This window comes from Portunus trituberculatus, chromosome 37 (genome assembly GCF_017591435.1).
Source record: "Portunus trituberculatus isolate SZX2019 chromosome 37, ASM1759143v1, whole genome shotgun sequence".
NCBI lineage: Eukaryota > Metazoa > Arthropoda > Malacostraca > Decapoda > Portunidae > Portunus > Portunus trituberculatus.
Window position 1 is genome coordinate 6,801,687 of NC_059291.1, and position 14,266 is coordinate 6,815,952.

The following is a 14,266-nucleotide window of genomic DNA, read 5'->3' on the forward strand; positions in this document are numbered from 1 at the left end:
GTAAAAAAAAAATAAATAAATTGACAAAATAAAAAAGGCCTACTAAGGTGCCGGTCCCTAAAGAAGTTGAGTCAAAATGTAGTCAAAAAGGAACTCCGAGGATAGGCATAGAAGTCTTTTGATGACATTCCCTCGTCGTCCATGTCAGTGTTCACCCACTTGGCCTCGCCCCGTGCACCTTTGTAATACATGCAAGTTCAGTTACGTGTTAGTTAAGGGTATCGTGCGGGGAACTGCCTCTTGAGACTTAATGCGGCGCGTAGAGAGTCCCAGAGGAGACGGGTGCATTGGTGGAGTGTCAGAGGGTGTGGAATGGCTTGTTTGTTTATGTGGAGGAGGAGGTGTGTGTGTGTGTGTGTGTGTGTGTGTGTGTGTGTGTAGGTGGATTTGTAAGCACTGGGTGGTGATAGGAGAGTGATGGTATACTGAAGATGGCAGAGGTGGCGGTGTGTTGTGGTGAGAGGGGAGTAATGAGATGCGAGTGGCAGCCGCAGTGGGGAGAGGAGGGGAGGGAGGGGAGGGGAGGGAGGCATGGTTGGTAGTCAAGTGGGAAACCAAGTTAAGAGTGAGTCAAAAGTGTTGATCAGGTGCGATCAGTTTGTGTAACGACATCACCTAACTTTTGAGAGGTAATTACTGGCTGAGGGGACGACTTCCCCGTGGCGAGGCGCGGCGGTGCTGTCTCCCCTTGCCGCCACGCTCCCTCGCCTCCTTATCACACTGATAGGGTGAGGAGCAGTGGGGGAGCGTGGCAGTGTGTCCTGCGTGGCGGTGTTTGTGGCCGTCACGCTGATCCGTATCGGTGACTCATTGCCGCCCCTGGAGTGAGTGTTTATGCCAGCACGGCGGCTCCCAGGAGGCTCATCACGCCTTGCTTATAGGGAGTGTTTGTGGCTCTGACTTGGCCCCTTCCCTCCTTCTTCCATCATTCTTAAAGAATGTTTGTGTCCTTGACGCGGCTTCTTCGCGATGGCTGATCCTTTCTTGTTTTTACAGCGTGTGACTGTCACCCGGTGGGCGCCCTGGGCAAGACGTGCAACCAGACGACCGGCCAGTGTCCCTGCAAGGACGGTGTGACGGGCATCATGTGTAACCGCTGCGCCAAGGGCTACCAACAGAGCCGCTCGACCATCGCTCCCTGCATCAGTAAGTCCACACAGGGCCACTAGGGCTCCACAGGGGTGTATATCTCCCTTTGTATTCCTTTTATTGGCGCTGATAGGATGATATCACCAAGTAACTACTAAAGCTGCTCCTCCCTGTGTGACATCTACCCTCCCGAGAAGTAAACTGTAGACACGGTTGGGATCACTAAAGCTGAGGACACAACACTGGAGCGGGTCCGGAGCTACAAAGATCATAATAAAAGTAACATTCTGAGTAGAGCAAGCGGCAGGGCGGGAGGACCGTCCTGTTGCTGCCCCGAGCGGTCCATTGGGGGGCGCCGTGCAGGTGTTGGCGGTGTTGAACCTCTACGTGGAATGCTATTATGCAAATGTAACACGATTGCGGTGGTGTGTTTGGCGCCCAGTGGTGTGGCTATAGTGGAAGGGAGGTTGCCCCACGCCGCTCACAAGGCCGCGTAGAGCCTGGTGGCGGTGGGAAGAGGAGGAAGGAGGACACGAAGGGATTTAGGGACGAGAATATGGGAATGGAAAAGAGACGCGGAGAATGGAGCATTAAAGTGAAGGATGAGGCTCGCACACTTTACTGCAGGACGGAACACCAAACAGGCTGGGGTAAGAGTAGCAAGCGAGGTTTCAAACTCCAAAAGGGGAAGGAATTGAAGTGTTCAGGTACGGAATGTGTCAAGTTAAAGTTAATAAAGAAAAAAAGAACAGTAGCGCCGCATGTTGGCAGGAATTCTGTGGGTACTAATGCCCGAGGAAATTATCCCTGCTTCTTTACGGCGCACTAAACGTCACGGAGAACAAGGGCACGGACGCCTATCTGGGGGCATAAACATCACGAGGCCAGCTGGGTAATGGTAAGGAAGTTAGTGTATAGTAGAGAGGACTCGAAATATCAAGATTATCATATATTTTTTACCACTATTTTATTTTCCCTCTCGCTCTCCTGATTATTATAAAAGTCATTCAAACATGTCATCGCTTATGTGTATTCTCATCTGTGTTGAAATAGGAAGACTTAGAGAAAAATATTACTTCAGAGAGAGAGAGAGAGAGAGAGAGAGAGCTAGAGTCTGAACCAGCTGCCCCGACACACTCAGTAGGTCAGAGTGAGTGGCCGTGATGCACAATGAGTGGAGTGGACACACGCCAGGTACCGAGGCTGTGTCCCCCGTGTGTTCTCGTCCCTTCCCAGTGTAGAGGTATAATGTTACCAACCCGCCGCCCATTAGCCAGCATTGTGTGGCGCGGGAGAGGCACACGAGTACAAGTGGGAGGGAAGCACGCCACTCAGCCTCTCAGGTAAACCACTGCACCATACTCACACCTGCCCACGCCACCTGAGGGACTGGTACTTAATTAACCCCTTCAATACTGGGACACATTTTTACCGTGAGATTTGTGTATGATTAAACTATTTTATTGACATTAGCCAGGGTTTATGCAGGTCAGAAGATTATTGGCCAAAGTCTTCACTATTCTTCACTATTTTACTCCACCACATGAGTTTCTGAAGGTGCATAAAGTCACCAAATAACAACCAGAATGAATATGGAAACGCGTCATGGTACTCAAGGGGTTACGTTAAGTTAGGTAAAGAAAGCAAAGATAATGATTGGGGTAAAGAAATTAAGTCTTGGGCAATGTGAAGGATAGATAGTCACTTGTACAGGTTTGATTAGGTTAAGATCTCGACACGATAGTTAGATGAACTTAGATATGTTGCTTTGTGTGTTTCGTTTAACCCCTTCAGTACCATGACGCGTTCCCATATTTATTCTGCTTACTATCTGGTGATTTTATACAGCTTCAGAAACTCATGTGGGGAAACTGAAATAGTGAAGACTGTGTCCATTAATCTTCTGAGCTCCATAGACCTTTCCTAATGTCAATTAAATGGTCTAATCTTACACAAATCTCAAGGTAAAAATTTGTCCCATTACTGAAGGGGTTACGGAAAGGAAAGGTCATGAATGGCGTAGGTGAGCAGTATTTCAAGCAGTGTGAAGGGTGAATAGTTACGAGGTTAAGTTGAGATTCTGACCTTACAGCGATGAAATTCTTAGAAATGCTGCTTTGTGTTTTGTTTGATAGGATGACGTAAGATTTTGACGTGAAAGTGTTGGTAATACTGAATTTTTTATACCTTGTTTACATTATATGAAAGAACATGTATAGATTTTTTTGTGTGTGTTATATTCTTATGATAATGATGGAAGTGAGACTGCCATGGTACACTATACTATATTTTACCTCTTTCTCGCCCCTACAGAGGTCCCGGATCCCTCCTCCATCAGATCTGTGCCACCCAGTAAGTATTGCCACACTCACCCACGCCGCCACTTCACTCTCCACCTTCCCTCCACGCCTCTCACCTCCACTCCACTCACTTTCTACCGCTCATTACACCCACAGCGACGCCCACGCCAACACTTACTGATGATTTGACTTCCGCACGCCCACACCTTCCGCCACACACCACGCTCTCCCCCACACGCCCATACCCACACCCACATCTTTAGCCACGCTAGTCATTCACCCCACGATACTATCTTCATCAGTCACTCATCAGTCGCTCACCTTCCTCCTCCTCCTCCTCCTCCTCCTCCTCCTCCTCCTCCTCCTCCTCCTCCTCCTCCTCCTTCTCCTCCTCCTCCTCCCACACCTCCACCTGCTCCACATCCACTCCACTTTCACTACCACCACCACCACCACTTCAGTCGTCAAGAACAATAAATATGGAACAACAAATGCGCCATTGCTACTACTGCTACTACTACTACTACTACTACTACTACTACTACTACTACTACTACTACTACTACTACTACCGTGATCATCACCTCTGCCACGTCGTTAGATGTTAATAAGAAAAAGAAAAAGGAAAAGAAAACAAGAATATAAAAAGAAAACAAGAATACAAAAAAAATCATCACCACTATCATTAATGCGTAATAATAATAATGACAATAATGATAAATACAAAGAAGGGCGAAAAATCATTATGAAAAACATTACCACCACCACCACCACCACCACCGCCACCACCACCTTCACTCGCCTGCCTCACAACGTAATGAAAGCCGAGATCGGGTCTGTCATATCTAATTAGAGGGCGTGTTAGCCAAGGCAGGGAGAGGGAGAGGATTAAACTATCACGGCCTGCAACATCTGTGACTCTCCCCTCTCCCAGACAGAGAGAGAGAGAGAGAGAGAGAGAGAGGCCCGTATTCTCAAACACTTTCATGCTTCATCTCCTCTCCCTCAAATTTTTTTTTTTTCAAGATTACACGAGTTTTTAAGGCGTTTTTACGATTCTAGAGGCAGATTGACAAGATATCTACTCTATTAACAGGAGAAACACTCTTGAAAATACCGCTAATCATCTCTGTAGCCTTGAAAATTAGTTGTGGTAAGACAGTAAAGCGTTTGAATTCGGACCAGAGAGAGAGAGAGATGAGTGAGTGTGTGTGTGTGTGTGTGTGTGTGTGTGTGTGTGTGTGTGTGTGTGTGTGTGTGTTACCCTTCCTCAATTCAACACTGGAAAACCTCTAAATCATTACCTTCAATAAACAAAAGAAGCACGTCATGATGGTGGTGCAGTGATTAGCGTCTTTGTCCCTTACCCTGGGTTCGAATCCTGGCACACGACTACTCACATTACCTCCCACATCCATTACACTGCCATCATTACATTGGTCATCAGTAAGGGAGCACAGTAGCGAGGGGGACGTCAGGGGTACTGGAGCGTGATGTATACGTACCAGCCTTGTGTTTATGTGGTTGTGTTGGGGGTAGTGAGGTGAGGTTAGGTTAGGTTAAGATTACATTAAGATACAATAAGATAAGTTAAGTTCGAGTAAGGGTAGTGTAGTTAATTTAAGTTTGGTTATAATGTTAGAGTTTTGGGGTTGTGTTAATTAAAATGGGTTAAGTTTTGTTAGATGAAGTAAGGTTAAAATTTAGATCAAGATTAGATTAAGTTAGGGTGCCATAAGTTAAGTTAGAGTTAGGTTAGTGTAGCTGATTTAAGTTAGGTTATAATGCTGGGGTGATGAGGTTCTGTTGGGATGGGTTAGGCTCAGTTAGGTGAGATGAGATTGCGTTAGAGAAAGTGAGCTTAGATAGAGTTGGGTTACGATATATTAAGTTAGAGCTGTGTTAGGGTAGATTGTTTAAGTTTGTTTAGATTTAGGTTAAGTTACGTTATACATCAGTTTTGGTTAATTTATGAGAAAGACATTAGGTATGGTAGTGGGAAAGGAAACGGAGGCAGACACTGTGGCCATGTAACGAGTACTCTTCTATCTTTACCTAGCCTGGAAATACTCGTTCAAGCATTTCTAGATCAAGACAGCTTATAGTTTAGGTCACTTTACGATAAGATAAGCTAGAACTCCATCTCTAAAGTTCTCTATGGTTCTCTACACTTAGTCTCTGTCTCCCTTGAACTCAGCACTGTCCTAACGTCATACTTTTACATTCCTAACTAGAAAATAAATAAAATAACATGAAAATAATTAGATACAGACTCCAGGTTATCAGCTCTTCATCTTCCCCTCACCAAGAAACACGTTCAGGTATTTCTATAGATAATCGTTTGTAAGATCAGTAAAGTGGGAAAAAATTAATCGTCTTCTGTGAGGGAATGTGTTCTTTTTCCTCCTCATCCTCCTCACCTCCTCCTCCTCCTCCTCCTCCTCCTCCTCCTCCTCCTCCTCCTCCTCCTCCCTCGCCTCCGCCTCCTGCCAGTCATCCCGCGCCGGTGCACAGTGGCTGAAGGGACAAAAGAGGTTAATTACACTTCTGTCTCCTCACAAAAAATAAAAAAGAGTGAAAAGAGAGAGAGAGAGAGAGAGAGAGAGAGAGAGAGAGAGAGAGAGAGAGAGAGAGAGAGAAAAGAAGATAAGGGCTGGTCGTCCATCGTCTGTCTCGCGTCTTGCTTCCTTCGCTATCAAAACCACGTGTAAGAGATTATACTGTTATTGTTATTATTATCATTATTATTATTATTATTATTGTTATTATTATTATTATTATTATTATTATTATTATTATTATTATTATTATTAGTTTTATTCGTCAATTAAAATTAATAGATTTGGATTCCTTAGTATCTCTCTCTCTCTCTCTCTCTCTCTCTCTCTCTCTCTCTCTCTCTCTCTCTCTCTCTCTCTCTCTCTCTCTCTCTCTCTCTCTCTCTCTCTCTCTCTCTCTCTCTCTCTCTCTCTCTCTCTCTCTCTCCATCTGTCAACCGTCCCTCAACCAGCTGTCAGTCAACACGCCAAACACACACACTTACACGATCAATACTTTCTCCATGACGAGACGTATTTTGGGTTCCCTGTGTGTGTGTGTGTGTGTGTGTGTGTGTGTGTGTGTGTGTGTGTGTGTGTGTGTGTGTGTGTGTGTGTGTGTGTGTGTGTGTGTGCTTGTCTGTCTGTCTGTGTCTTATGCAGGGAGAGAGAGAGAGAGTGACGAGGAAAACAGGTGAAGGTGAGACATCATATCTTCGCCCACAACACACACAGTCAGTTGAAACACGAGATCAGTCCCTCATGTCGATTGTTAAGGCAAGTCAGCCCCCGTACCTGCTCCCCCTCTACCTTGTCTTGCTCCCGGGACGCCTGTAGCTGTACCGTACCTGCACTCACTCGCCTCTCCATCTTGTCTATCGAGCTGCCGGAAAGGAAGACCCACTGCAGTATATCTGTCTCGTCTTGCTATTTTTTTAGTCACCTCTTCCGTCTTCCTCAGCTAACCTGCCCTGTACCCTTCATTAAACACACACACACACACACACACACACACACACACACACGGCAATTTTCTTATACTTATATCATCGTTAGCTAACCTTCCTACACCTTTCCTTCTTTCCTTTATTACTTTTTCCATCCATTTATCCTTCATTCCCTCCCTCCCTCTCTCCTACCCTTCCTCCCTCCCTCCTTTCCTCCCCTTGCACCATACGTACCCTGAATTTGGAGAGTAAAGATAATAAATATAGAAAGAAAAATCAACTTGGGTGCGCGCTCCTCTTTCTTATCGCGCACGACGGACGAGGAATCAAAACATATTTAGATAAAGCAGAGGAGAACCTACATCAGACAGGGAGGGGGTCAGGGAGAGGGACAGGGAAGGAGTGCAGGGGAATCTCCGGACACCACGCAGGGTTTTTATTTCTATAGGGTCCTTGGGCAGGGGTAAGGGAGGAGGAAGGCAGGGGTGAGAGGTGTTAGGTAAAGGGCAGTGGGGAGAGGGAGGAGGGAGCTGTTAACATACCACAGTTTATGACTACAAATTACTTTATATCATTCCCCGCCGCTTCTTCCCCCTCCCCTCTCTTTTCTCCCCTTCTCTCGCTATTCCGTTTCTTCCCTCTAACACACTCGACCCCCCCACCCGGAACATCGTGCTATCCTCCTCCTCCTCCTCCTCCTCCTCCTCCTCCTCCTCCTCCTCCTCCTCCTCCTCCTCCTCCTCCTTTCTTTCTTTGCCGGGCACCCCTTAGCTTTATCTTGTTGTTTGTTAAGGCCTGTCTATCTTTATTTTCATAGTGATACTCGTAACGTGTGTGTGTCTGTGTGGGGGTTTGTTTGTGTGTGTGTGTGTGTGTGTGTGTGTGTGTGTGTGTGTGTGTGTGTGTGTGTGTGTGTGTGTGTGTGTGTGTGTGTGTGTGTGTGTGTGTGTGTGTGTGTGTGAAAAGGGAGAGGAGATTTTGGCAGCCTTTGTTGTCTTATCCACACACACACACACACACACACACACACACACACACACACACACACACACACACACACACACACACACACACACACACACACACACACACACACAAGGCGACAAGAGAAGTGCTAAAAGGCGCCCTTGGCCGTGTCTTCTGACCTGAAGGCCGCCCACAAGAAGTGCTGGCAGAGGACGGGGCCAGACGGGGCGGGGCTGGCGGGGTGTGGTGTGGGTGATGGTTGACAACTGCCGCCACCTCTCACCTCTCACCTGGCGACGCTCTGCTCTCCTTTTGATGTAATTAAGGGCGTGTTTACGTAAGCCAGTTTGTAGTTCAGGCTTGCTAGAGAGAGAGAGAGAGAGAGAGAGAGAGAGAGAGAGAGTTCAATATGTTACGTCTTATACCATGTTACACACGTACTACTTACTTTCTTCCTTCTTTTTCTTTTATTTTCTCATTCATTCCCCATTCATCCTTCTTAGATTTCCCTTTTCATTCCCTTATATTCCTCTCACTTTTTCTTTTTCCTTCACACCTACTCCTTACTTTCCTTACACTCGTCTCCATTCATTTTGTCTCCTTTTTTACGTTCGTCCCTTCCTTATTGCATCTCTCTCGCCTTTCCCTCCTGTATTACTGCTGCTTCTTAGGTGACCTCACTGCCACCCGTTGCGTCCACTCTGCAGGTCGTTAAGCCGTGTGCCATTTACCTCCCGCGTCGTAAGGCGGCATTAGGAGGGCGCCACGTCCTCCATAAAAAGCCGAGTTGACCTGCCTGGATGAGCTGCGTCAGGACCAGGAGGAGCAGAAAGCAGGAAGGACGTAGACACCGAGAAAATAGAGAGAATGCGGAACTGCGGAGATAGTATGGAGAGAGAGAGAGAGAGAGAGAGAGAGAGAGAGAGAGAGAGAGAGAGAGAGAGAGAGAGAGAGAGAGAGAGAGAGAGAGAGAGAGAGAGAGAGAGAAGGAACATTACGAAGATTGATGTGATGTTCCACCTAGAATGTTAAATCCTGCGCCCCGCCGTGTTCCCGGTAGCGTCTCGCCTGGCCCATCACCAGGCTGTGGCTCGCGGCGTGATAGTGTCTATTACAGACCATCAGCAGGACGGGCAGGGGCCAGGGTAGAGGCCGTTCACAGTGTAGCAGATCTGAGAGGAATGCTTTTGTCTGGTGTTTCTTTAGGGTGGGTGTTACCTGGCCGCCCGCTGCTCTTTGTCGTGCCTCCACCGCGCCGCCCGGCCCCGTATTTACGGCGCCCCGCCTCCCCACCCTGACGAGGCTCGCCCGCAGGCACTCCTCACGCCTGACTCTGCCGTTGGTGGTGTGTCTTCCACCACTTCGTTTTAACTTTGATGTGGCAAGAAGTAGGAAGCGCGTTGCTTTACTTCACGAGGTGTGTTGTCACCTTTGTGTTCATGGCGACGCGTGTTACACACAAGTTAGTTCCGGGAAATGGTTCCTCCAGGCGCGCCGGCCAGTCGGCCACTGTTTTTGTTCCTGCCTTGGCGGGGCTTGAGGCGAGTGTTTCAGGCTCGTGCTGGAATTCACGTCGCTTCCAAGGACGAGTTAGTATGGCCCACGAGGCGTGCCTGTGCAATAGTTTATGAACATATTGAACATTATCGTGCACCGAGGAGCAGCAAAGCTTGACAGTGAGAGCTCCCGGTGCCCACAGCCGAGTAAGGACTGCGAGATAATCTACGTCAGTGACCGCCATAACTCAGTGTGACACCTGAGTCCACCTGCCCTGTCCGGGACTTGGCTACGATTTACGAGGCAGTCGGTGAAAGTAAGTAAATAAAAGGTGCGAAGGAGTGAATATATGGGAGGAGGTGGAGCGCTGCTTGCTGCTCTGCGGCTGATCTTACCGTGCAAGGGAAGGGTGTTAGGTTACTGCCTGACGAATTAGGAGTGTGTGTGTGTGTGTGTGTGTGTGTGTGTGTGTGTGTGTGTGTGTGTGTGTGTGTGTGTGTGTGTGTGTGTGTGTGTGTGTGTGTGTTTATTCATTTGCATAACACCATGGGAGGAAGGAAGTACCACCCACACCGAGACTACTTCAACCCATGTCCTCTCGTCCCTCCACCTCGCCCCTTCCTGCTTCCCCTTCATTCTTTATACCGTGTAACGATGGGCAGCATTGAGACTCCTCCTCCTCCTCCTCCTGCCACATCAAATGTGGAGGAGGACCAGCCGTCGTCAGCCGTCGTGCGCCATGGTAGACACGCACTCCTCGTCTTGCGGAAGCCCTGGTCCTTTTGAGCGGCCCACGTCCCTCGCTCACCACAAGCAGATTGGGAGCTCAGGCTAGCGAGGGTGCAACACACCTGGCTCACCTCCCACTCCCTCCTGACCGAGAGAACGCCATCTGTAAACTCTCTTGTTCTCCTCCTCCTCCTCCTCCTCCTCCTCCTCCTCCTCCTCCTCCTCCTCCTCCTCCTCCTCCTCCTCCTCCTCCTCCTCCTCCTCCTCCTCCTCCTCCTCCTCCTCCTCCTCCCATCCCAGCGTCGCCACACGTCACGATAGGAGTCGATCACTATTTGTATCAACGTTGAATTCTCCGTCCGTGTTCCTATCCCTCGGACAAACTGTTGTACTATTAAAGTCTCTGGAAGATTTATTTTTTGCTTTAGTTTTATTATTCATACTGTCATTTTTATATTCTTTTTTTTTACTTATCATTATCATCATTATCATCATCATCATCACCATAACATAATGATCATATTTTCTTTCTCTTCTCTTAACCCCTTCAATACTGGGACACATTTTCACCTTTAAATTTGTGTACGTTAACGATTAGCCCATTTTATTTACATTAGGAAGGGTCTATGGAAGTCAGAATATTAATGGTCACGGTCTTCACTATTTTAATCCTCACACGAGTTTCCAAAGCTGTTTAAAATCACCAAATAGTAAGCAGAATGAATATGGAAACACATCATGGTCCTGAAGGGGTTAATCGATTCTCTATTTTTGACTGTTTCTGAGCGTCGTGTCTCACCAATGCTGAATCATATTACAACAAATTACGATATGGCTATAGGGAAGAAGGGAATATAGGTGATTCTTAACTCCTCTATTACTAAAAAAACATCACTACAAGCCAAATACAATCCTCGCGTCATATCTTCAATAAAAGGATAGCTAACGTAATGCTTTGGTGATGAAGAAATTAATGTTGTAGTTAGTATTATGTACCATTGTAAAGTCTAAAAGTCAAAGTGCTTAGTGAGGACCTGAAAACTTACTGTGGCTTGGTATCTTTGCATCCACCAGTCTTCCTCCGCGCACCTACTCAATCGCGAAGGTCTACGGACAACACCCATCACACATGAACCACTCTTCTCCCCCCGACCCTCCCTCACGTCTGCTTTTCTTTTTATTCTTTTATTTAAGAGGAAAACTACCCAAGGACAACAGAAGAAGTAAACAAAAAAGGCCTTAATTGCCAATATCCGTGCAGATCCTAGAGAGTTATCCAAACGAAAAGGATGAATATCTTGAAACGTCATAGGAAGATGGTGTATTCCTCTCGAAAGGTACCCATCTATCCACGCCCCGCACTGCCGTGGAGAGGGTAAGGTCCAGAGAAAGGGGTTGAAGCAATGAGACAAAAGCATCAGTTATCCCTCCTTAAGAGTGATCAGCTCCTACACAGATAGAGGCAGAAATATAGACACATAGACATTTCCTTTTGTCATGGTTTATACTCATTCTCCTTCAGAATTTAAGGACAGACTAGGATATTTATAGGATAGCAGTAGTAGTAGTTGTTGTAGGAGTAGTAGTACAGTAGCAGTAGTAGTAGTAGTGGCAGTAGTTGTAATAGTAGTTGTAGTAGTAGTAGTAGTAGTAGTTGTTGTTGTTGTTGTAATAGTTGTAGTAGGAGTAATAGTACAGTAGCAGTAGTAGTAGTGGTAGTAGTTGTAATAGTAGTTGTAGTAGTAGTAGTAGTAGTAGTAGTAGTAGTAGTAGTAGTTGTTGTTGTTGTTGTTGTTGTTGTTGTTGTTGCAGTAGGAGTAGTAGTACAGTAGCAGTAGTAGTAGTGGTAGTAGTTGTAATATTAGTTGTAGTAGTGGTAGTAGTAGTAGTAGAAGTAGTAGTAGTAGTAGTAGTATAGTGGTGATAGCGGAGATAGCAGTCTTAACAATGTAGAGAGTGCGCATGTTGGTGAGTAGAAGATAGATCTGACGACACAAGGTCCTCAGCGCACTTATTCACCGACACCAACCACAAGCCATGAGTATATGGCGCCTGACGTGCCCTATCCTTGCAGGTTACTCGCAGCATACGTGTGGGAAGTGCAAAATCACCAAGCGTCGCCTGAAGCTAAGAAAATATTGCCGCCGAGACTATGGTGAGTGCTGGCTGGCTGAGGGGGAACTCTCGTCACCTCCTGGCTACTGAAGCAGGCTACAGTACAGGGAGCCGAGTGGTGCTGTGATGAGGCTTTGTTTTAGTAATCCACAAGGACATAAAAGTGTGTGTGTGTGTGTGTGTGTGTGTGTGTGTGTGTGTGTGTGTGTGTGTGTGTGTGTGTGTGTGTGTGTGTGTGTGTGTAAAGTAAAGTAAAGTAAAGTAAAGTAAAATTTATTGCCATTTCATTACATGTACTGTACATATATATTGGTTAAACAGATGTGTTGATTGGCATGGTCTATCGAGCCAAGGCTCCCTGATAGACGGAGTTACTAAACTATGTGGTGACTCTGTTGGAAGACTTCACTTGGCAATATATTTATAGAAATACAAGAATAAGTCATATTTCACCCAATCACGTTCACACTATACATACATACGAACACATTACTTTTATAAATACTTGTGCGTACATACACACACACACACATATATATATATATATATATATATATATATATATATATATATATATATATATATATATATATATATATATATATATATATATATATACTTCCTGAATAATTTATATCCAGCTTTAAAGTAAATTTATCATACAATACAAATAAATGATGGACTGCAAGCTGCTAGTTATAAACATCTAAGGAAATGTTCTTTGGTTTTTCTTTTAAACTGAAAGTAACTGATACTAGTAATATCTTTTATATTAGGAGGCAAGGAATTCCATAGCTGTGGACCAAAGTAAAATATGCTGTGCTTGAATAACTGTGTGCGGAATTGCGGGCACTCCAAATTCAAGTTCCCACCTCTTGTTGCATACGGTGAATCTACACATTTAAATAGGTTATTATTTGGATATCTTTTAATGAATTTGAAGATGGAGAAAAGGACAAAACACTTATGAATATCGAAGAAATTCAATAGTTTATGATTAGAAAAAACTGTGGATGTTGAGTCGAATTTACCCATAAAAAATATACATCGCAAAATTTTGTTTTGAATTATCTTTAATCTATTTATGAAAGACGGCCAAGTGCAGGCCCAAACTGAGACACAATAAATAAAATAAGGATAGCAGAGTGTATAGTAAATACTGAGTAGGGCTTCAGTTGTGAGTTGATTCCGTATCTTGTACAATATCCCACACATCCTAGACAGTTTCATGCATACATTATCAATATGAATATTCCAATTAAGGTTATCATCAATAAATACACCTAAAATTTTCATTTGAGTGACACATTGCAGAGTTTGACCTTCAAGAAGTATTGCTTGGATATGATATTTTACTGACCGATTTTGGAAAAAAATATCATTAGTTTTATTTATATTGAGTGTTAATTTGTTATGTTTTATCCATTGATTTATTAAATGTAGTTCTGAGGTCAAGTTTGAGTGTAGAGTGTGTAAGTCCTTGTCTTTCATAAGCAAGTTTATGTCGTCTGCATACACAGTGAATGTAACTTTTGAGCTGGATTTGATTATATAATTTATATAAATGAGAAAAAGGGTTGGACCTAGTATAGATCCCTGTGGAACACCTACTGATATGGATTTAGTAAGAGAATATTTAGAATTACAATGTGTGTGTGTGTGTGTGTGTGTGTGTGTGTGTGTGTGTGTGTGTGTGTGTGTGTGTGTGTATAACATAACTATGAGAGGAGGTCAAGTCGTGAGGAAACTGACGCAGGTGTGTGTGTGTGTCCGCAGCTCTGGCGGCACGCGTCATCAACAGGGAAGAACTCGGGGAATACACTCGCTTCGACATCCAGGTTATGGACGTGTTCAAGAGGACCCGCTCTGACAGGGTGCGGCGCGGCGGGGAAAAACTGTGGGTCAAAAACATTGACTTGACCTGCAGGTGTCCAGAAATCAAGATGGGCGGGTAAGTTTGTTGTGAACGGAAGCCTTGCCTGGTCTGCCCGCTTCCCTCTCACTTGCTGGTAACCTGTAAAGTGTCTGTTTAATCATTACCTTCCTATATATTTATTTATAACACATATACGTGTATATGTGTATA

General features: G+C 45.2%; 1 protein-coding gene across 1 annotated transcript in view; it reads left to right on the top strand.

Annotated features, from left to right (window-relative positions):
* The window catches only part of LOC123513852 (netrin-1-like), a 640,382-nt gene that overhangs the window by 621,373 nt on the left and 4,743 nt on the right, over window positions 1–14,266 (top strand). The window contains exons 3-6 of the mRNA XM_045271267.1: window positions 997–1,146; window positions 3,403–3,441; window positions 12,140–12,220; window positions 13,957–14,131. Of these exons, the coding sequence (XP_045127202.1) occupies window positions 997–1,146; window positions 3,403–3,441; window positions 12,140–12,220; window positions 13,957–14,131 (445 nt within the window). The remainder of the gene's footprint in view (window positions 1–996; window positions 1,147–3,402; window positions 3,442–12,139; window positions 12,221–13,956; window positions 14,132–14,266) is intronic.